Here is a 23,192-nt window from a genome sequence, read left to right as displayed (position 1 = left end):
ACGCGTTCTATTCGTTCCAACGTGGCGCGTCACTGTCGTAACCTGGTTATACAGAATCGCCAGAGAGGGCGCCCGACATCAGATTTCTCGGTGAAATTTAACCAATTTAGTATACAGAGCTCCAAAACTTGTTTTTCATCTCACTTTTTTGCTTGCTTGTAATATATACTAGTATACTAATATAACACATTCAATTACTATGCACTGCAGGAGGTGAAGTCGATCTACTCGTTTGTATCGAAATCCAAATAACCAATTGTAATCCTGGACGTGGCTGTAAGATTTGTTTAATTTTTTTTATATTTGTTAAACTTGATCAATGTTCATAACAAAGATATTCGAATTCAAAATATACTCCTTTATTTGGAATGGGCATGACAGAATAGCACGCAACACCATGATAGGGTGACATGGGGCAAGGAGGGTTGGGTATGTTAGATATTTGTATAATGCAAAATGCCTTTAAAGTAATGTGGGTCAAGTATTATCTCTGATACTTTTCACCCTTGACCATTCAAAACAGCGAGGGCACCCTTATCTTCAAGTGTGATTTTTCTGTGGAGTCACTCAACATTAATATGCCCAAAATTTATGCAGATTTATTAAAAGTGTGGAGTGGTTTGGGTCAAAGTAAGGTAAAGTGGCTAATAATTTTCAAGTGTAACAGTAGGGGCAGTGACATCTTCAGGGGCGGATCTAGGATTCTGGAATGGGGGGGGGGGGGGCGATAAGTTGGCCTAAGGCCAAGTTCGCGAGCGCCGATGCCGCGAAGCCATGTTGGTTGTTAAAAAATAGGGGGGCCGCGGCCCCCATCTAAATCGGCAATCCTTTTTTTTAGCTTTTATTGTAACTTATTGAATTGTAGTGTATTATATTATTTGGCAATTTCAACATTTATTTTTATTATTACTATAACTTGTTTATTAATTCTTTGTTGGAGATGCGAAAAAATTAGAAAAAACAAAATTGCTTGCAGGATTAAAATGTCACTCAAAAAATTAAAAATTCAATGGTCGTGATTTCAAACGTTTGACCCTTAAAAGAAAGTATACAAAACAATACATACAGTACGAGCATAGACGAAAACAACTTGCGCACTGAAATTCACGAACATAAACAAGATTGAATACGGTAGTTCTCTTTCTGGAGGATGTGGTGGCCCTGAAAAGGGCCGTTTGGTTTATGTGTGCCGGGGCACACGGGTTTACTTTTTACCGCTCTTCTTGGGCAAAAGTACCGCCTGAATATTTGGCAGTACACCACCCTGTGCGATGGTGACACCAGCCATCAGTCTGTTCAGTTCTTCGTCATTTCGTACGGCAAGTTGAACATGGCGAGGATTGATTCTCGTCTTCTTGTTGTCACGGGCGGCATTTCCAGCTAACTCGAGGATTTCAGCAGCTAAATATTCGAGTACAGCTGCCATGTAGACAGGGGCACCAGCGCCAATACGATTGGCGTAGTTACCTTTACGCAAGTAGCGATGACAACGGCCGACAGGGAACTGCAAACCAGCACGGGCGGAACGAGTCTTAGCCTTGCCGCCCTTCTTGCCTTTTCCACCTTTACCACGACCAGACATTGTAGAATTATTCTAATACAACGAATATGAAAAATCAAGCACAACAATGATAATAGCGCGGAAAATGCACTATTTATAGGTGCTGTGCGGATTCGGAAGTAGAATATTATTCACCAATCAGAACAAGTACATTACTTTACCCAATAATATGGCACTGTTTTGCATATTTGCGTAGTGGAAATTGACATGCGGTGTTTTCTTTCACGTTCGCAATTATCGAAACATCTCAGCAGAATCCGTCATTTGCAACAAAGTGTCATATTAAATTATCGGCGAAAAATGTGTTACCATTGGTTGATGTTCTCCGCGCTCAGAATCCCTCATTTGCATGTTCGCTGATATAAATACTGCCTCGTTGCCTTTCAATCGGTATTCGTTATTGAGTATTTTATTCGTAATGCCACCAAAAACTCCAGGTAAAGGCGCGAAGAAAGGCGGCAAGGCCAAGAAGGCCCGTGGTGGTCCGAAGAACAGAAGACGACGTAGAAGAGAATCCTATGGTATTTATATATACAAGGTCTTGAAACAAGTGCACCCAGATACTGGTATTTCTTCAAAAGCCATGTCTATCATGAACAGCTTCGTCAACGACGTCTTTGAACGTATTGCCTCCGAGGCTTCCCGACTGGCCCTATACAACAAGCGTAGTACAATCTCCAGTAGAGAGGTTCAGACCGCTGTTCGTCTCTTGTTGCCCGGTGAGCTTGCCAAGCATGCTGTCAGCGAAGGCACCAAGGCAGTCACTAAATATACAAGCTCTAGATAAAAAAAAATCTGTGTAGCGTAAGCCACACGCAAACCAAACGGCCCTTTTCAGGGCCACCACATCCTCCCAAAAGAGAACTGCCGTACCCGTACCATACAATGTGAGGTTTATAGTCTGTAAAACGACACTTCTATATTTCCAATGTTATGTTCACCTTTTCTCCGACATTATTTCGATCTTATGCGGGGGGGGGGGTGTATTCACATATGCCAGTCATTAATTAGCTATTTTTTAGTGGTTCCATGACTGTTCCACTGATATCTAAACAACCACTCATTGGATTTTGATGAAACTTGGTACATAGATGCTCTGAACTAATGCTAGGTTTTGATTAGTTTTTGGTAATAATCCGTGGATACTAATTACCTAATTTGCATAATGATTAGTCAATTTTCGGTTTTTCCACTGATATCTCAAGTACTAATCATCACATTTCAATGAAACTTGGTACATAGATGTCATACGACACTGCACAGACCTGATAGTTTTTATGGTAATATCAGTACATATTAATTACCTAATTTGCATAATTAATTAATTTTCAGCATTTGATATAAGTAGTTAGCATTACATTTCAATGAAACTTGGTACTTACATACTCAAGGACTATGCAGAGATTGATTGTTTTCGATAAATATTTGTGCATATTAATCACCTAATTTGCATAATTAGTTAATTTTCAGCTTTTCCACGGGTATCTCAAGTACTAATCATCGCATTTCAATGAAACTTGGTACATAGATCCTTTAGGACTATGCAGAGACCTGATTAGTTTTAGGGTAAATAATTGTGCATATTAATTACCTAATTTGCATAATTAATTTTCAGCTTTTCTACTGATATCTAAAGTACTAATCATCACATTTCAATGAATCTAGAATTATGCAGACCCAATTAGTTTCCGGTAAATATTTGTGCATATTAATCACCTAATTTGCATAATTAACCAACTTTCACACTGATATCTCAGGTACTATACATCACATATCAATGAATGTACATGGATGCTGTAGGACAATAGACAGACCTGAATAATTGTGGGTTAAAATCTGTACATATTAATTACCTAATTTGCATAATTAACCAATTTTAAGCTTTCACACTGATATCTAAAGTACCGTAAAAACTCCAAAATTTCGACCGGTTTTAAATAATTGGTGTTAGAAATGTGACGTGTTTTTAGAGTCAAAATTAAGGTGCATTTTCGGACGGTCGAATTTTTCAGAATAGAAATCAGCAAATGAAAAAATGGGGATGATAGACAGTGTGCTTCATTAGTTTTTAAAAAATGCAATGTCCGTCAATTAACGTAAACTTCCTCATGTTTCACGGTAAAAGCAAAGGTCGTGGCCGAGTTGTAACTCAAAATCTAAACAAAGTCATCAATCAGTGAGTATTATGACAAGCAAAACAAAACATCAAGACGCGGAGAAGAGGTCAGCACAAAACTAATAGGTCAAAAGACAAAGCTGTCTCGCACTACCTAGGAAAACTTGCGAATGTTCGAAGTACAGGTACCCATTGGACAAAAGATACATGGAAGTTTAGCAAACTATCTCCCCGACCCAGTGCAATGTATCCGGTTAGAATCAAAGCTCACGTGTCCCTTATTTGAGGGACCAAATTCTGCCGTAAATTCGCCCTTGGATTAAAAAATAAAATGGGATTTAAGAAAATAAAATGGGACTTTTAAGGTGTATTTTGGCGTCATTTTTCGGACATTTCAATCAATCCTGCCGGCTAAAATAGAGTCTAAGTTTTACCGTAGTCATTGACGTCTGTCTATTCAAGAGTACACGTGTATGATTTTTATCGTGACTAGCGTGAGCGGGTAAGCTTCCTTTCGAGAATGAGCTGTTATCACTGTGAACAATGTTAAATTATTCTTCAGATGACCAGTTTATTTTTTAAAAACAACTAATTTTTTTATTTAAAAAAAATCATGCCATTTTCGCATCAAAATCCAAGCCAAAATATCGTACTACAACATCAATCTCTTCCGCATTGCGTTCAATAACATTAACATATTTAAATAAGCTATGGTAATTTGAACACGTTGGCATCATCCAGCTTTTTGATTGGTTAATTAGCGATTTGACCTATTTGACCTAAGAGAACATGGCGGATATCCTACAGCATCAAACGTTTATACGAGACCGGAATCATTCGCTTACGATGAAACTAAGTTGACTTTTATTTGTATTTCATAACCATTCAACAAATTTATTTTGTGTACATTATTATAATCACTACTGAGTACAGTAATAATCAACAATTCAGAAACGCAGCATGCCGAGATTTTTGTGTTCGTTTTTATTTGAAACTTCGTTTATTTAGAATATATTTTCGTTACCAATAAAATAAAAATCTCTCAGTCAATCAGAAACCCGGATTCATGCCTTCGAGGAAGGTCCCGTTTGAACGCTCACATCGTTTTTTTTTTTCGTTTGGGGGAAAACTAAAACTGGTCGCAATTTTCGAATAAGAATGAGTCGGCAATTTTTAGTGGAGTCGAAAATTTGGAGGTAAATAAAACACCGAAACCCGGCAAATAAATAGGCGGCCGAATTTTTAGAGGGGTCGAAATTTTGGGGTTTTCATGGTACTAATTATTCCATTTCAATGAAACTTAGTACAAAGATGCTCTAGGACAATTAGTTTGGGGTAAAAATCTGTTAATATTAATTCCCTAATAAGCATAATAATTCATAATTTTTTGGTTCTAATCACATTTCAATTAAACTTGGAGACATAGATTTTCTGTTACATTGCGCAGACCTCATTAGTTTTACACTCAAATCTGGTCATATTAATTTCCTGATTTGCATAATTAGTTTTCAGCTAAGTAATTTCGAATTATATTTAATGTGTCTCCAATACTCTCAGCACATGGGAGTTCTTTCTAAGCTTTCTTTGATTATTCGAGTTTCTGAAATTGTTATCCTTTTTGCTGCTTACGCAAATCTTCGAGCCCCAATGACAGCTTTTTAGAGCTTGTGCAACTTTTTAAAAAAATTGGGTGCATACTTTTCAGATAACTTTCGAGGGATTTTACAGCCAAAACAAAGTCAGCTTGGACGTTCAGTCATTTGTGAGACATGACAAAATAAACGGTGCCAGCGATAGATTTCGAGTATGAAAGAACAAAATAAACGCAATAAAAGGCGCCGACCACGCACGTTGGAAATAAATAGAACACGTTGCGTCGTGAAATCTCACCACAGGGAGCCCAGGAACTATCCTCAGGGGCGGAGCTACGTCACAAGACGTTCCACGTTGCTACGACGCGCACCACTGTACATGCATTTCTATGGGCTCTGTGCGCGCTGCTGTGGAACGCCGGTCGAGCCGGTGAAAATTCGAGAAAACAACACAAACTCGACTTTGAAGTAATCCCGAACAACCAAATTTATATATGTTACACACGTAGGGCTAATCTTGTTCCACTGTTCAGAGGAGTCTCAACAATCATCCCAAAATACCGTTTTCTGCGAGTTTTGGGCCATTGTTTTCACCGCCTCCGGTTGCCAGGCGGTGAAAATGCCCGGATATCCCCCCCCCCCCCCCGTAATACGCAGGCAGTCTCTATGAGCGGGGGGGGGGGTATCGGCTGGTATCTAGTGTAAGAAATAGACAAGGGATGAAGGCTCCAGCCAGCTCACATTTTTTAAACTGGAAAAAACAGACGAAAAGAATGAAAAATAAAATATAAAAAAAATACCAGGTTGTAGAATATTAGTTGCTTCTTCAAATTTCGCCAAAGCCCTACCTCCATTTTACCGATATCTACAGAATAAATCAAGAATATAATTCCCTTTAACATAGTTTGTTTCAATATAAATATACATTGTCATAATTAATTTTGAATACAAAAAAAGTTTTGCGGTTGAACTAACAGTGGGGAATCAGTCTACCGAATGTCCTTTAAAGATGTAAATATCTTACAAAAACATTTGTGCCTTATTTGTTTAATTATTTTAAGGGACATAATTTCCAGCTTTATTCAAAGTAATTCAGATATTTTAGTATAAAAACAAATGCCTCATTGCAAAAAAAAAGTGCTGCATTTAGACGTGAATATATTCATAAAACATGCAAGATAACAGAAAATCTTAGCTGGCTTTTGTCCAAGTATTTTGTACAGGTGTCTGTCAAAAATTAATGATTCACTGAGACAAATATGAACTGCCTCATTGTGTGACTACTGTATTATATGAAAAGTAAAAAAAAAAAAACCCTTTATGAATAGCTATCATGTTGCAAGCTCTGCTTTGTATGCAAATCAACTTAAATAGTTAGTTGGTGTCCAGTGGAGGGAGAAGTCAACAGTACTGTTGCCTCCTGAGAACCTACATCTTCAAACACTGCAATCTTTGTTTGAAGTGAGTTTTTAAACTAGTATTATAAAAACTCTATCATTCTGTTCTAATAGCTGAAACATATTCCTGTGAGTTTTCATTTGTCGAATGAACTGTTTGTCAAATACAGAATACATATATTTTAGAACAATTTTCTTTTTAAAATGTGGATGAAATGTTTTGCTTTTTATGTATTTTTTATGTATTGTTTTTGATTTGATAACTTTGAACTAAACAGATTTTCTATTAGCTTCAGATCTTGATCAAAGTTTGGCACCCAGTTCATAGGAGTGCTTATATTGATTTTCTGACATCTTGTTTTCTGTAAAGATTTATTGGTAGGTTTGCAAATGTGTATCAGACTGTGCAATCTCTCCATGAGTTGGTTTCGAAACCCAGTAAGGGATTCTGAGATACATTACCAAGGATATTATTACAAGATAAATCATTTGCTTCATTGAACACATACAACAATGCATATTTCCACTGAGATCAGTGACCTTTGATGTGTATCACCAGTGATCAGTCAAGTAGAAACAGTCAAACTATTTTATCAGTTTTTCTCAATTTTTGCATGATATTTTCATACAGGACATCTGTTGTTCAAACTCAGGGAAGACTTTATACTGATGAACAAGGTGACCAAGTTTGATGAAGTTTGGAATAGAATTAGTAAAGTTATCATGCACACAATAACAATTATTAACGACGACGACGACAACAACAACAACGACGACGACGACGACGACGACATCGCCGGACAAAATTTATCCCTTAATATACCTTTCCCTTCCATCTTTGATGGTACGGGCAAGGTAAAAACTACACAAATTTACTCCATTTAGGAATTCCTAACGGTTTGCCCGAACGCATGGCACAGTTGGAGGCGTGGCCTGTTCAGCATTTGTCAACAACCAATCACAAGACTGGTTACGAACCACATCGAGGTCACGACTCGGTTAGCCTTGCTCAACTGGTTCGTAACCAGTCTTGTGATTGGTTGTTGACAAATGCTGAACAGGCCACGCCTCCAACGGTGTCGTGCGTTCGGACTAACCGTTTGGAATTCCTAAATGGAGTCAATTTGTGTAGTTTTCTTGATTTATTCTTCAGATATCGGTAAAATGTAGGTAAGGCTTTCGCGAAATTCGAAGGAGAACCTAATATTCTTCAACCTGGTATTTTTTTTAGATTTTATTTTTTATTTTTTTCGTCTGTTTTTTCGAGTTTAAAAAATGTGAGCTGGCTGGAGCCTTCATCCCTTGTCTATTTCTTACACTAGATACCAGCCGATACCCCCCCCCCCCCGCTCATAGAGACTGCGTATTACAGTTGATTATAGTTCCTGGGCTCCCTGTGATCTCACCTGCATCTTTCACTCACGCAAATGCACACATGCATGCTATTTCCGTATATTGAATACGTAACTACGTTGGCAACGGAAGGGACAAGTTTAAATCATCTTTGTATTAACACAACTTGAAAGCAACAGTCTCACACTGAATATATGTTTATAAATTATCAAACTAAACATTCAATGAAGCGGACTGCGACGGTTAAGACGAAAAGACAAGGCTAAGACGAAAAACATGTGACAGTACGATTATTCTCGTCTACTACATGCCCCGGGACTACACGTTCAAGTATCCAACTTCCCAATACAAATTGTTTTTAGTATCAGCAATAATTTCTAGTACTGCCTGGATAATTGCGTATTATTAGTTTACATCAGACATAACCCTGTACAGGATTTTTTAACAATGACTCAAATTTCCGAAAGAATATTCAAATAAGTTGGGATGAATATGAATTGAATGTCCATCTTATAAAAATCAGCTAAACAGTTCACCACCACGATTATGGTGAATTGGCGAGTTATCAACGAAGACGACGGAACGTCTCCGATCATGAGCTGGCTGGTTCGAATTTATCCACTTTTACAGTGATGAATATTGCGTTCGAGTTGAGTTACTTGTAATTACAAGCTTGATTTACATCTTTCTTGTGGTGTTTTTTGTCAATGTATTAAATATAAGTGCGTTGGGAAATAGCATAATTATATTGCGTCAGTGAAAGAGGCTGGTGAAACTGTGTCACAATGCGTTCTATTTATTACCAACGCGCGTGGTCGGCGCCTGATTGCGTTTATTTTGTATTTTTATTTTCAAAATGTATCACTGGCTGCGTTTTTTTTTTGTTATGTCTCGCAACTGAACGTCCAAGCTGACTTTGTTTTGGCTGTATTACACATTGACCAATCACATGGTCTATCCATCCATCCATGACTTGCATTTTGGGGATTTCCATATTAGGAGTCGTTTACAACATGTTCAATAGAATGCTTTTTTTTTCTCTTTTTGACTCCCATTAGACTGACTCACTGGTCTACCCAGTGCCTATGTGGAGATAATATTATCTCATTGACTCACTGGTCTACCCAGTGCCTATGTGGAGATAATATTACCTCATCGACTCACTGGTCTACCCAGTGCCTATGTGGAGATAATATTATCTCATTGACTCACTGGTCTACTCAGTGCCTATGTGGAGATAATATTATCTCATTGACTCACTGGACTACCCAGTGCCTATGTGGAGATAATATTATCTCATTGACTCACTGGTCTACCCAGTGTTCCTGTGGAGATAATATTATTTCATTGACTCACTGGTCTACCCAGTGCCTATGTGGAGATAATATTATCTCATTGACACACTGGTCTCCCTAGTGTCCCTGTGGAGATAATATTATCTCATCGACTCACTGGTCTACCCAGTGCCTATGTGGAGATAATATTATCTCATTGACTCACTGGTCTATCCCACAGTGCCCCTGTGGAGGTAATATTATCTCATTGACTCACTGGTCTACCCAGTGTCCCTGTGGAGGTAATATTATCTCATTGACTCACTGGTCTATCCCGCAGTTCCCCTGTGGAGGTAATATTATCTCATTGACTCACTGGTCTACCCCGGTGTCTCTGTGAAGATAATACATCGAATCGCTGGTCTACCCAGTGCCACTGGTGACTCACTAGTAAATAATCTTACCTCTCTCTCTCTATCTGACTCAATCTGTCCCGTGAATATTGATTCATTGTAAAATCCTTTTCGTGAAGGGTAAAGCCCACCGCGCCGCTTGTCTTTTCACGCCATTCTCCAAATGTCACCGTAGGTGGCGTCTTGTTTTTGACTTCAGAAGGCGTATCCCACGATAATAAGTTTGTCTGCTGTATTTTCAACACAATACTATATTATCATGCATTTCGTGCATAAATGAAATAAACATGGACAAAATAATTCCATTTTGAAAGAATAAAGTGTTTCAACCAGAAAAAGCACAACAAGATATTTTTGGAAGAAATTGAATAATTTTCTAGTGTAACAGTAGAGGCTCCATGCATGCATGGGTAGAGGCACTGAATTGAGGTACTCCCTGTTTCAGCAGCTACGTACTATATGAGTTTGAAATAATCATAAACATCTGTCTGCAACTAATTTTAAGTTGTAATGTAAATAATTGTTATTTTGTTTTATATTGTTTTAGCGCGATAGTCGCCGCGCTGCGCTTGTGCGAGATACAATGTATATGGGTCTCATATAAACCTCAGACTAGTAATACAACAGACTCGCAACGCGGCGTTTTCTTTTGAAGTAATGCGTGCCACGTTTGTTTAGGTTATCAGTTCTTATCGTACCGAGTAAACGTTGCTGAGCAACAACATTTTCATTATATTTCACAAAATAACGCGAGATCTATTCATATTACAATCAACTATCGCGATGCATCGCGAGACATAAAGACAGGAAGTGGCATAGACGACAGTAGTTGACAGTGAACTTCGAAAATGGCATTTACGGAACAATTTGGCGAATCTGAGGACGATAATTACGAGTGGGAAGCTATTTTAGGAGAACATTTTGACGAAGATAATGACAATTTTTCTGTAGAACTTTGCAACCCTTGATCGATCTCGTGTTTTTTATTTCCTGAAATTAAGAATAAGAAGAAATATACTGGGCTATTTTTATACAAAACTATGACGGAAGTCAAACAAAATCAGTGAAACTCGAAATAGCAACAATACTGACACACAATAGAAAATTGAAACAGTCACTGAACAACGCGTAGATCGCGTACTATGAAGTCGAACGCGACAAAAATAACACACCTCCAGTTTTTACCGTTACCGGATCACGCTGATACGCTGAGAGAATTAGTATGTACATGACACTAGCTATCTGATGTTTCGGCATCCCGGAACACGAAAACAAAACGGGTAACACACAAAGAAGTATGATCGTTCAAAACGCAGCGATATGCTCTCTCCGAAAAAATATTGGAAACCTTCCGCAAAATCCGCAACAGCGAGAAATATCGTTTCAAAGTTGCTCATTATATATTCAAAAACTATTTGAGGTAAACACTAACACAATCAGTTACTTGTAACTCCCCTGATTCTTGGTCGATTCTTAAAATTCTTACACAGCTGCAAAGGTCAAAATGTCAAGAACGCATCTCCCGTTTTTTAAAAAATATCCGGATCCGTTTTACAAAGAAATACAGTACGCAATTTCCGAAGAAGCGCGAAGTGTGCAGAATATCCAGTGTTCGGTAAACTTCGATGGTGTCTATGCCAATGCTACAGAGCGTGGCACGCATAGCATATACAATTAAGCCGATTAACACCTTAAACAATAGCCGTTGCGAGTCTGTTGTATTACTAGTCTGAGTATAAACAAAGATAGCGACTTTAACTGTTGCGCAGATCAACGAGTACGAACTGAGACGTTTCCAAGCTTTAATTAGGCAATTTTCATGTGATTGGAAGGTATCGAAGGAGTCACCGTCGGTAATCAGCGCAAGTCGCGCCCAGGTCAAACCTCATACTTGTGATTTCCATTTGAAGAACGCATTGGATTGTGGGAAAATCAATGTTTATCAACACAAATGTCGCACATGCGCAGCGCGACGACTACCGCGCTTTTTGAACTCAATTTCCGAGGAAAGCTGAGTGTGTCGGGACGGAGCCAGGCACCATTACGCAATGGTATGTTGAAATTGTACATGGTTAGACAGCCATCAGGAAATGTATCAATATCACTGGAAAGTGTAGATAATTGAATAAATTCACTGAAACGATATCATTTAAAGAAATTAACAATTGTGTTTAATGTTTTTGAAAACGACAACAAAATGCACACATAGTACAACGAACTTTGTCGGAGTATTGGTAATTACGATCACGATCTTGGCGCTAATAATGTTACATGCTAGTCACCAATTTAGGAATTTTCTTCTCTTTGCGAGTGGTTGACTTTGTTTTAGAAAACCTTCTTTTAACTTTCTTGAACCAACTGTCACTTTTATTGGGCGTTTTGTCACTCAGTTCTTTATCCCCTAGCTCTGTCACTTTTATCTTCTTATTGTCCACGGTTAATCCTTCACAGGCGCCCTCTGTGTCGACGTTTTCCAAAGCATCGATGTGTTTCCCATCCCCAGCATTTTGCTTCTTAGATTTTCTTCTGAATAATTTCAAGAGGGATCTGACCCTAGACTTGGAAACCGTCTTCTTCTTCTTTCTCTGTTCGATATCGGAGTGCAAAACCTCGATATCCTCCATATCGTTACCACCACGTATTTTCTGAGTAGAGTGTGGTACGTCTTTCAGACGACTATCCTCTTCGTCAATTTCCCGGGAAATGTTGGCAATAGATAAGGCCTCACAATATTCCAGGGACTCTTCATTATTACCATGATCTGCCATATTATCCACATTTGACGAGGTTATTGATTGTACTTGACATTGGGCGTCACTCACAATGTGTCTTGTTACATCAACTGACTCAGAGAGCGGTATACTTCGAGGCAAAGTCGACATGTGAAGTGGACTATTGTTTATTTCATACCTGTCTTCTTTTTCAACACTTTTATTAACACAGTCTACTCCAAAATAAACCAATGTAGCCCCTGCAATTATTTCCTGAACATAATCATTAACAAGCAGGTCAGTATTTAGGTTGTTTTTGTCATTCTTTGTGGGATTCGTCTTTCTAATCATACAGATGAAGTCACGAATTCAGTAAATTCATCTGTTTCTGATGACCGACAGCTAACGAATATATCGTTTTCGTCTTGGGGTAAACTACTCACATTTACCGGAGAATTGTCGACTGCGCCGACCCTATTGCTACCTCTCTGGACTTCTTCCAGAAATTGCAGTTGCGCGTCACTCGTGACTTTTTGCACAATAACACTACTCCAAAATAACTCGTTTTCGGTGGCTTCATCACTAAAAGAAGATGGAAGAAACGAGATGATTAAAAAAACAAACAGACAGAATGAAAACAATATCGATTGAAAAATATACAACATAACACATCGTGTCAGTAAATACGAGACATATATGCCATCGTGCATCGAATGAATGTAGTTAATGGTGTAAGGCGAAATTATTTAGAGGGAGTATTGTATAATACAGTGATGTAATTCGTTTGCTACAATTTCGAGAAAATTTAATTTGAATAAGGCGGGCTTATGGTATAAATGTACACAGTATCACGAGACCAGATTGAAAAAAAGCAATTCTGCTGTAGTTCAAGAAATCATCTTTTAAGTGGTGTTTACGCAATGACCCCCTCCCACCTCCAAATAAATTACAGAAGTTAAAAATAGATTGAACATCCATGCAGCCTGTAATTCTAGCTAGTACTTGACGAATAAGATTTACTCACAGTGTTACTATGGTGACCGGTGTCTCTGTAGCAGGGTTACAACATGGTCTGAAATTATCTACGATAACAAAGAAAAGCGTTGTTCAATTACTACAGGTAGTATTGATGAACTAAGACAAACTGCAGTAGTTTTCTATCAAATTATTTTACAATACAGCGTGAATGAATTTTTGGCGGAAATTATCATAATGTGGCGGACATCTTCTCTTCGTCGTCTTTTTGACAAAGTACACCAATTTCTGCTTGTATCGCAGCCATTATTATTCAACACCAAGACAACAGGTGACATGTACATGACTTACCTGCCATTTTTCAAATCTGTTCTTCGATTTTACGCAATATAATAGTATTTACAATAACACTGAAACGTATGCTTGCTGTGTGCTGTGTCGGCGTGGAATGACAGTGATCGAGCATCTGCATTGTCCGTCAACATTAGACGCGTTCTATTCGTTCCAATCTGGTGTGTCGCTGTCGTAACTTGGTTATACAGAATCGCCAGAGAGGGCGCCCGACATTAACTCAACCTCGGGGCGGACATCCGGGCATTTTCACCGCCTGGCAACCATCGCAGTGAAAACAAAGGCCAACAACTCACAGAAAACGGTACTTTGGGATTGTTGTTGAGACTCCCCTAAACAGTGTTACAAGATTAGCCCTGGGTGTGTAACATATGTACATTTGGTTGTTTAGGATTACTTCAAAGTTGAGTTTATGTTGTTTTCTCGAATTTTCACCGGCTCGACCGGCGTTCCACAGCAGCGCGCACAGAGCCCATAGAAATGCATGTACAGTGGTGCGCGTCTTAGCAACGTGAAACGTCTTGTGACGTAGCTCCGCCCCGAGAATACAGCGCTCTCTTTCTACCTCCATGGGGCCATGGGGTAGACCAGTGAGTCGATGAGATAATATTATCTCCACAGTGGGACTGGGCGGACCAGCGAGTTTATAATAATAATAATATGTAGATAAACCCCCTAAGTTAAAGCGGGGAGTCGCCACCTGCACAAGCGTCATAATTGTTTACAAACAAGCGTCTACCCATGAGCCTTCGCGTTTGTGGCGTGTGTTGTCATCGTCGTGTGTGCAGGTGACGACCCTTTCGCTTTAATAGTAGTTTGTTCACAGGGAGCCCTAGCCCTGAGTACAGTCCTGTAGGTTGGCCTCCTTCCGCTGATCATTCGGCCCCCACAGTCCTGAGAAGTCGCATAGACCGGGGATTCGACACCCGCCTACAAATTTATGGCGGAGAACCGTTCTGCAGTTTACATGATTGTAACCAGCTAAAACATCTATCGATCAAATCCAGCGATCACAAATACCCTTTTTGTGGCCGAAAAACGAACCTACAGCACTGGAACATTGGCAAAAACTAGTTTTACGCAACGAAACAACGTTTTGTTTATAAATACGTCAAGAACAAGATGGCGGCGTATACTTTCGGTTGACGTTGGAAAATGTCGATTTGATCGACTAGAGTGGGAAATCTTATGTAATTTCACTTCCAGTTAAGGCATTCAGAATAGTTAGACGTGACGACCTGCTTATTTTTTAACTGCAAAGCTGAATGCCTCTTAAATCGCCCAATACATTCCTTCACAATAGTGTCGAATCCCTGCTCTATGCGACTTCTCAGGACTGTGGGGGCCGAATGATCAGCGGAAGGAGGCCAACCTACAGGACTGTACTCAGGGCCAAGGGAGCCCAGGAACTATGATCAACTGTACGCACTCCCTATGAGCGGGGGGGGGGGGTATCGGCTAGTATCTAGTGTAAGAAATAGACAAGGGATGAAGGCTCCAGTCAGCTCACATTTTTTAAACTCGAAAAAATAGACGAAAAACATAAAAAAATAAAATCTAAAAAAAATACCAGGTTGAAGAATATTAGTTGCTCCTTCGTATTTCGCCAAAGCCTTACCTACATTTTACCCATATCTGCAGAAAAAATCAAGAAAACTACACAAATTGGCTCCATTTAGGAATTCCTAACGGTTAGTCCGACCGCACGACACCGTTGGAGGCGTGGCCTGTTCAGCATTTGTCAACAACCAATCACAAGACTGGTTACGAACCAGTTGAGCAAGGCTAACCGAGTCGTGACCTCGATGTGGTTCGTAACCATCTTGTGATTGGTTGTTGACAAATGCTGAACAGGCCACGCCTCCAACTGTGCCATGCGTTCGGGCAAACCGTTAGGAATTCCTAAATGGAGTAAATTTGTGTAGTTTTCTTGATTTATTCTGCAGATATCGGTAAAATGTAGGTAGGGCTTTGGCGAAATTTGAAGAAGCAACTAATATTCTTCAACCTGGTATTTTTTTTATATTTTATTTTTCATTCTTTTCGTCTGTTTTTTCGAGTTTAAAAAATGTGAGCTGGCTGGAGCCTTCATCCCTTGTCTATTTCTTACACTAGATACCAGCCGATACCCCCCCCCCCCCGCTCATAGAGGACTGCGTATTACAGTTGATTATAGTTCCTGGGCTCCCTGTGGTTTGTTACTGGGCATGCTTTTAGTCGCCATGTTTGTCACAATCTTTAGTGTGAGAGACCCCGGGTGAAAGAGCAGCATCCACATCCGTCTGATCCGTGTGTTTTTTAAACCACAAAAGTATTAATTTCATTGAAATAAGGTTAGTAAACCAACATTTATTAACTCATATTTATTGTCCGTGTTTTGAATGTTTGATAGATATCATTTGAACAGGTCACATCCACAGTATGTCTTCATAGTTTGACTTCATTAGGGTTGTTGGACCATTTGATTTTTGAGGGGAGGGGAGGTCAGCTCAGTGAAAGGCAATTCTTTTTTTTTTTTTTTTTATGTGTTTGGAAATTTTTTTTTATCAGTAGGTCTGCTTGCAAATTTTTTTTTTAGAAGTTCATCATATCCAACATTTTTTTTCATTATCTTCAACGGAGGTAGAAAAGACTTGATATTTTACTGCTATTTTACGTTTTTTGACAAAGTGGCCTCCATTTCGACTAATTTGATCAAATCTCAAGACAAAACAGTCGGCCATTTTGGTCCAAATTTTGAAAAAAAAATATGACGTGCACGTGTAATCCAATATACATGATCATCATATAAAGTTTGATTGAAATCGCCCTATTCAGCTTCGGGAAATAGTTCCAGACACGTTACAAACTGTGAATTTAAGATATTAAACAAAATGGCCGCCATTTCGACAAATTTGATCAAATCTCTAAACAAAACATGGTGTTGTATTGTCTTGAAGTATAGTACCTATGTAAAAACTTTCAAGTGAATCAGGCGATATCTTTCAGAGGAATCAGCACAAAAATTAAAAAAAAAAATGAAATGGCCGTGAGTCGGCCATTTTGGTCCGAATCTTGAAAAAAAGTGACGTGCACCAATAACCCAATATGCATGATCACCATACAAAGTTTGATTGAAATCGCCCTGTTCACGTTTACATATCAGAATTTAGCAAATTTGAGGGACAAAATGGCTGCCAGTCAGCCATATTTAATTGAATCGTAACGAAAATTGGCTTATGTAGGTCATCATAGATTGTCTGTATACCAAGTTTGAACGAGATCGGTCAAAGGCTGTCCGATAAATGGATCCAGAAGGACGGACGGAACCCAAATTAATAATCCCCGTTTTCGAACCTCATCCGAACTGGGATTAAAAAGGTTCGTCGGCAGTCCGAAAACAAAAAGAAAAAAAAGAAGAGAAAGTGAGCATCGTCTCCACATCCTGTTACAAAGCAAAAGATCACTGACATTGTAACAAAAAGGGCTAAAATGCAGGTGACTGCTACATGTACTAAAGTGGCTCATGACAGTGGAATGGTTGGTGAGAGTGAGGTGGGTGGTGAGAGTGGAATGGTTGGTGAATGTGGGTTGGGTGGTGAGAACGAGATGGTAGATGTGAGTGAGGTGGGTGGTGAGAATGAGATGGTAGGTGTGAGTGAGGTGGGTGGTGAGATTGAGATGGTAGGTGTGAGTGAGGTGGGTGGTGATTGTGGAATGGTTGGTGAAAGTGAGGTGGGTGGTGAGAATGGAATGGTTGGTGAATGTGGGTTGGGTGGTGAGAATGAGATAGTAGGTGTGAGTAAGGTTGGTGGTGATAGTGGAATGGTTGGTGAAAGTGAGGAGGGTGGTGAAAGTGGAATGGTTGGTGAATGTGGGTTGGGTGGTGAGAATGAGATAGTAGGTGTGAGTGAGGAGGGTGGTGAGAGTGGAATGGTTGGTGAATGTGGGTCGGGTGGTGAGAACAGATAGTAGGTGTGAGTGAGATGGGTGGTGAAAGTGAGGTGGGTGGTGAGAGTCAGATTGTAGGTCGGAACGAGATTGCTCTGTAAGAGTGTGATGTAAAACATTTGCTGACAACAAAAAATTTTCTCATTTGTTTTAATATTTATTTTATTACATTTTATTTATTTTTGACTCCCGTGTGCGAAGCACACAATGGGAGTCTTTGCAGTTACCCTGTCTGTATGTGTGATCTGATATCTCAAGAACCGTATGTTGGTTTTTAATGAAACTTGGTGAATAGGTGCTCTGGGCTAATACGCAGATTTGATTAGGTTTTGATTAGTCAATTTTCAGCTTTTCCACTGATATCTCAGGTACTAATCATCACATTTCAATGAAACTTGCATAGATACATAGGACGATGCACAGACAAATATGAGAAATATTAATTACCTAATTTGCTTAATTAATCAATTTTCAGCTTTTGATATTTTAAGTACTATGACTTCATTACTTTTCAATGAATCTTGGTACATAGATGTTCTAGGACAATACACAGAGCTGATTAGTTTTGGGTTAAAATCAGATCATATTAATTACTTAATTTGCATAATAAATCATATTTTTTGGTTATAATCACATTTCAATGAAACTTCGTACATAGATGGTCTGTGACAGTACTTATCTTCATTTAATGAATCTTGATACATGTATACTCTAACACAATGTGATGATCAAGTTAGTTTTAGGTTTATATACATCTATAATAATTATATAATATCTATAATAATATAAATCTATAATAATTTACTTTTCAGCTTTCAACTAATTTAGTTATGACTAATCATCACATTATAATGAAACTTTGTACATGTGCACCCTGGAACAATATACAGACCTAAATCTATACATAATAATTTCTCAATTTTTGACTCCCATGTGCGAAGCACAAAATGGGAGTCTTTGCAGTTAGTGTGTGTGTGTGTATGTGTGTATGTGTGTGTGTATGTGTGTATGTGTGTCCGACTGTTCCACTGCTATCTCAAGAACCATACATCGGTTTTTGATGAAACTTGGTGCATAGATGCTCTGGGCCAATGCGCAGATTTGATTAGGTTTTGGTAAAAATCCATGCTCGTTAATTACCTAATTTGCATGATAATTAGCTAATTTATAGCTGTTCTATGACTGTTCCACTGATATCTAAAGAACCGCTCATTGGATTTTGATGAAACTTGGTACATAGATGCTCTGAACATATGCGCAGATTTGATTAATTTTTGGTAAAAATCCGTGCATATTAATTACCTAATTTGCATGATAATTAGCTATTTTTTAGTGGTTCCATGACTGTTCCACTGATATCTAAACAACCACTCATTGGATTTTGATGAAACTTGGTACATAGATGCTCTGAACTAATGCTAGGTTTTGATTAGTTTTTGGTAATAATCCGTGGATACTAATTACCTAATTTGCATAATGATTAGTCAATTTTCGGTTTTTCCACTGATATCTCAAGTACTAATCATCACATTTCAATGAAACTTGGTACATAGATGTCATACGACACTGCACAGACCTGATAGTTTTTATGGTAATATCAGTACATATTAATTACCTAATTTGCATAATTAATTAATTTTCAGCATTTGATATAAGTAGTTAGCATTACATTTCAATGAAACTTGGTACTTACATACTCAAGGACTATGCAGAGATTGATTGTTTTCGATAAATATTTGTGCATATTAATCACCTAATTTGCATAATTAGTTAATTTTCAGCTTTTCCACGGATATCTCAAGTACTAATCATCGCATTTCAATGAAACTTGGTACATAGATCCTTTAGGACTATGCAGAGACCTGATTAGTTTTAGGGTATTAAAATAATTGTGCATATTAATTACCTAATTTGCATAATTAATTTTCAGCTTTTCTACTGATATCTAAAGTACTAATCATCACATTTCAATGAATCTAGAATTATGCAGACCCAATTAGTTTCCGGTAAATATTTGTGCATATTAATCACCTAATTTGCATAATTAACCAACTTTCACACTGATATCTCAGGTACTATACATCACATATCAATGAATGTACATGGATGCTGTAGGACAATAGACAGACCTGAATAATTGTGGGTTAAAATCTGTACATATTAATTACCTAATTTGCATAATTAACCAATTTTAAGCTTTCACACTGATATCTAAAGTACTGTAAAAACTCCAAAATTTCGACCGGTTTTAAATAATTGGTGTTAGAAATGTGACGTGTTTTTAGAGTCAAAATTAAGGTGCATTTTCGGACGGTCGAATTTTTCAGAATAGAAATCAGCAAAAAAAAATGGGGATGATAGACAGTGTGCTTCATTAGTTTTTAAAAAATGCAATGTCCGTCAATTGACGTAAACTTCCTCAGGTTTCACGGTAAAAGCAAAGGTCGTGGCCGAGTTGTAACTCAAAATCTAAACAAAGTCATCAATCAGTGAGTATTATGACAAGCAAAACAAAACATCAAGACGCGGAGAAGAGGTCAGCACAAAACTAATAGGTCAAAAGACAAAGCTGTCTCGCACTACCTAGGAAAACTTGCGAATGTTCGAAGTACAGGTACCCATTGGACAAAAGATACATGGAAGTTTAGCAAACGATCTCCCCGACCCAGTGCAATGTATCCGGTTAGAATCAAAGCTCACGTGTCCCTTATTTGAGGGACCAAATTCTGCCGTAAATTCGCCCTTGGATTAAAAAATAAAATGGGATTTAAGAAAATAAAATGGGACTTTTAAGGTGTATTTTGGCGTCATTTTTCGGACATTTCAATCAATCCTGCCGGCTAAAATAGAGTCTAAGTTTTACCGTAGTCATTGACGTCTGTCTATTCAAGAGTACCCGTGTATGATTTTTAACGTGACTAGCGTGAGCGGGTAAGCTTCCTTTCGAGAATGAGCTGTTATCACTGTGAACAATGTTAAATTATTCTTCAGATGACCAGTTTATTTTTTAAAAACAACTAATTTTTTTATTTAAAAAAAATCATGCCGTTTTCGCATCAAAATCCAAGCCAAAATATCGTACTACAACATCAATCTCTTCCGCATTGCGTTCAATAACATTAACATATTTAAATAAGCTATGGTAATTTGAACACGTTGGCATCATCCAGCTTTTTGATTGGTTAATTAGCGATTTGACCTATTTGACCTAAGAGAACATGGCGGATATCCTACAGCATCAAACGTTTATGCGAGACCGGAATCATTCGCTTACGATGAAACTAAGTTGACTTTTATTTGTATTTCATAACCATTCAACAAATTTATTTTGTGTACATTATTATAATCACTACTGAGTACAGTAATAATCAACAATTCAGAAACGCAGCATGCCGAGATTTTTGTGTTCGTTTTTATTTGAAACTTCGTTTATTTAGAATATATTTTCGTTACCAATAAAATAAAAATCTTTCAGTCAATCAGAAACCCGAATTCATGCCTTTGAGGAAGGTCCCGTTTGAACGCTCACATCGTTTTTTTTTTCGTTTGGGGGAAAACTAAAACTGGTCGCAATTTTCGAATAAGAATGAGTCGGCAATTTTTAGTGGAGTCGAAAATTTGGAGGTAAATAAAACACCGAAACCCGGCAAATAAATAGGCGGTCGAATTTTTAGAGGGGTCGAAATTTTGGAGTTTTCACGGTACTAATTATTCCATTTCAATGAAACTTAGTACAATGATGCTCTAGGACAATGTACAAACCTAATTAGTTTGGGGTAAAAATCTGTTCATATTAATTCCCTAATAAGCATAATAATTCATAATTTTTTGGTTCTAATCACATTTCAATTAAACTTGGAGACATAGATTTTCTGTTACATTGCGCAGACCTCATTAGTTTTACACTCAAATCTGGTCATATTAATTTTCTGATTTGCATAATTAGTTTTCAGCTAAGTAATTTCGAATTATATTTAATGTGTCTCCAATACTCTCAGCACATGGGAGTTCTTTCTAAGCTTTCTTTGATTATAATAATTCATTTGGTTCATTGAGGTAATCCACATACATGATTAGTTTAATGCATATTGATTATCTATGATTAGCCCATTTCTGATATTAAACAAAAATCAGATTTAAATTGAATTCATCGCAGAGGCGCTCTGGAACTAATTAGAATAAAAACCATGGATGAAAAATCAAATGTATTTTCTGTATGTATTATAAATTGTGATAATGTGAATCACATTTTTTCATGTTGTGCATCTCAAATAGCAGACAAAAATTAGTTGCCAAGCTTCTTGTTTGAAAAGCAAATCTTAAATTTTGATTAATTTTAATGTGTCTCCAATACTCTCAGCACTCAAGAGTTCTTTCTAAGCTTCCTTTGATATTTATTTTATTTTTTACTTGTTTAATAAGACATGGTTCCACACAATCATGAATGTATCTTGTCTATTATTGTGGTCACATAACATAGGGTGGAATGCTTTATTTGCACTGGCATTTTATTTTCCCTGTTTTACCTGTAGTCAAATTTCTGCAAAATAAATTCCAGTGAAAATGCAGCTTTCTCTATACGTTGCATTGAGTCTTAATACAACATAGTGAAAATTAGATCCACACAATGCCAGAAAGCTGTTTTCAGCGAAAATAAATTCCAGAGAAAATAAAGTATTTTACAGTAGTCAGCAATATTGCAAGCAACTTTTCTAACAATGTTTCTGTTTTAGTCTGTACATGTAAATGTATTTAAACTAAAACAGCTAAATTGTTAGAGATATTGCATGCACTACCGTATTTGCTCTATTAGTAGCGCATGCTCTTATGTAAATAACAGAGGTGTTTCTATGGTCAAAATACATCATATTTTAATAAATCAGTATACAATCAATGCAATTGTTGCTGTACATGTGCTTCTATTAGAGATGCTCTTCTAATAGAGCATATGGTATACAATCTAAATGCAACTAGAGTGAAATTGTTTTTGAAATTAATATTGAAATGCAGATATTAATTTTCCCTCTGCTATTAATTAATCCACAAACCAGAATTATTGACATCCATTGATATATGACCTAGTTTCTTCTTGTACTCGGTGTCCTCTTATCTTGGAAGGAAGAATTGCCATATTTTCCCCTAAGTCATATAGTGACAAATAATTTTTTTTACACTGGTGAAGCTGCCAGTTTGCCAGTTGGATTCAACTGCCATCGAATATATAAATATTTATAAAGATGGAGAGAACAGTGGCGAATCTGGGGGGGGGGGGGTCCTGGTAAACTGATGATTATCCTAATTTAAATATTGAGAATTATATAAATGAAGCAGCTGAAGAAAACAATATAAAAAAACTAACTAAACTGAAAAATTCAATTCCGAAATTATTAGTAATTTTAAAAGAATGAGTGATTCAAGTCAAAGTGAACATTAGTCAGCATTAAAGAAGTTCCGCAATCCAAAATGAAACCAAGCCAAATTATCCATTACTCAATAGAATAGAATAGATAGAAAGACAA

General features: G+C 37.6%; 1 protein-coding gene and 1 pseudogene across 1 annotated transcript; one reads left to right on the top strand and one right to left on the bottom strand.

Annotated features, from left to right (window-relative positions):
• Positions 1-1,204: 1,204 nt before the first annotated feature.
• On the bottom strand, positions 1,205-1,582 carry LOC102806966 (histone H2A-like). Its single transcript, XM_085505529.1, has one exon. It carries the CDS (start codon positions 1,580-1,582, stop codon positions 1,205-1,207), a length of 378 nt encoding a protein of 125 aa, XP_085361655.1.
• Positions 1,583-1,979: 397 nt separating this feature from the next.
• On the top strand, positions 1,980-2,348 carry LOC146750442 (histone H2B, gonadal pseudogene; annotated as a pseudogene).
• Positions 2,349-23,192: the final 20,844 nt, after the last annotated feature.

The sequence above is a fragment of the Saccoglossus kowalevskii genome, chromosome 1 (assembly GCF_978046115.1).
Source record: "Saccoglossus kowalevskii chromosome 1, keSacKowa6.1, whole genome shotgun sequence".
NCBI lineage: Eukaryota > Metazoa > Hemichordata > Enteropneusta > Harrimaniidae > Saccoglossus > Saccoglossus kowalevskii.
Note: the sequence above shows the minus strand (reverse complement) of the source record. Positions and strands in the feature narration are given on the sequence as shown.

Bases quoted from the DNA above. Each gene is read 5' to 3' on its own strand.
- LOC102806966 (XM_085505529.1), bottom strand. From the start codon at position 1,582: ATGTCTGGTCGTGGTAAAGGTGGAAAAGGCAAGAAGGGCGGCAAGGCT.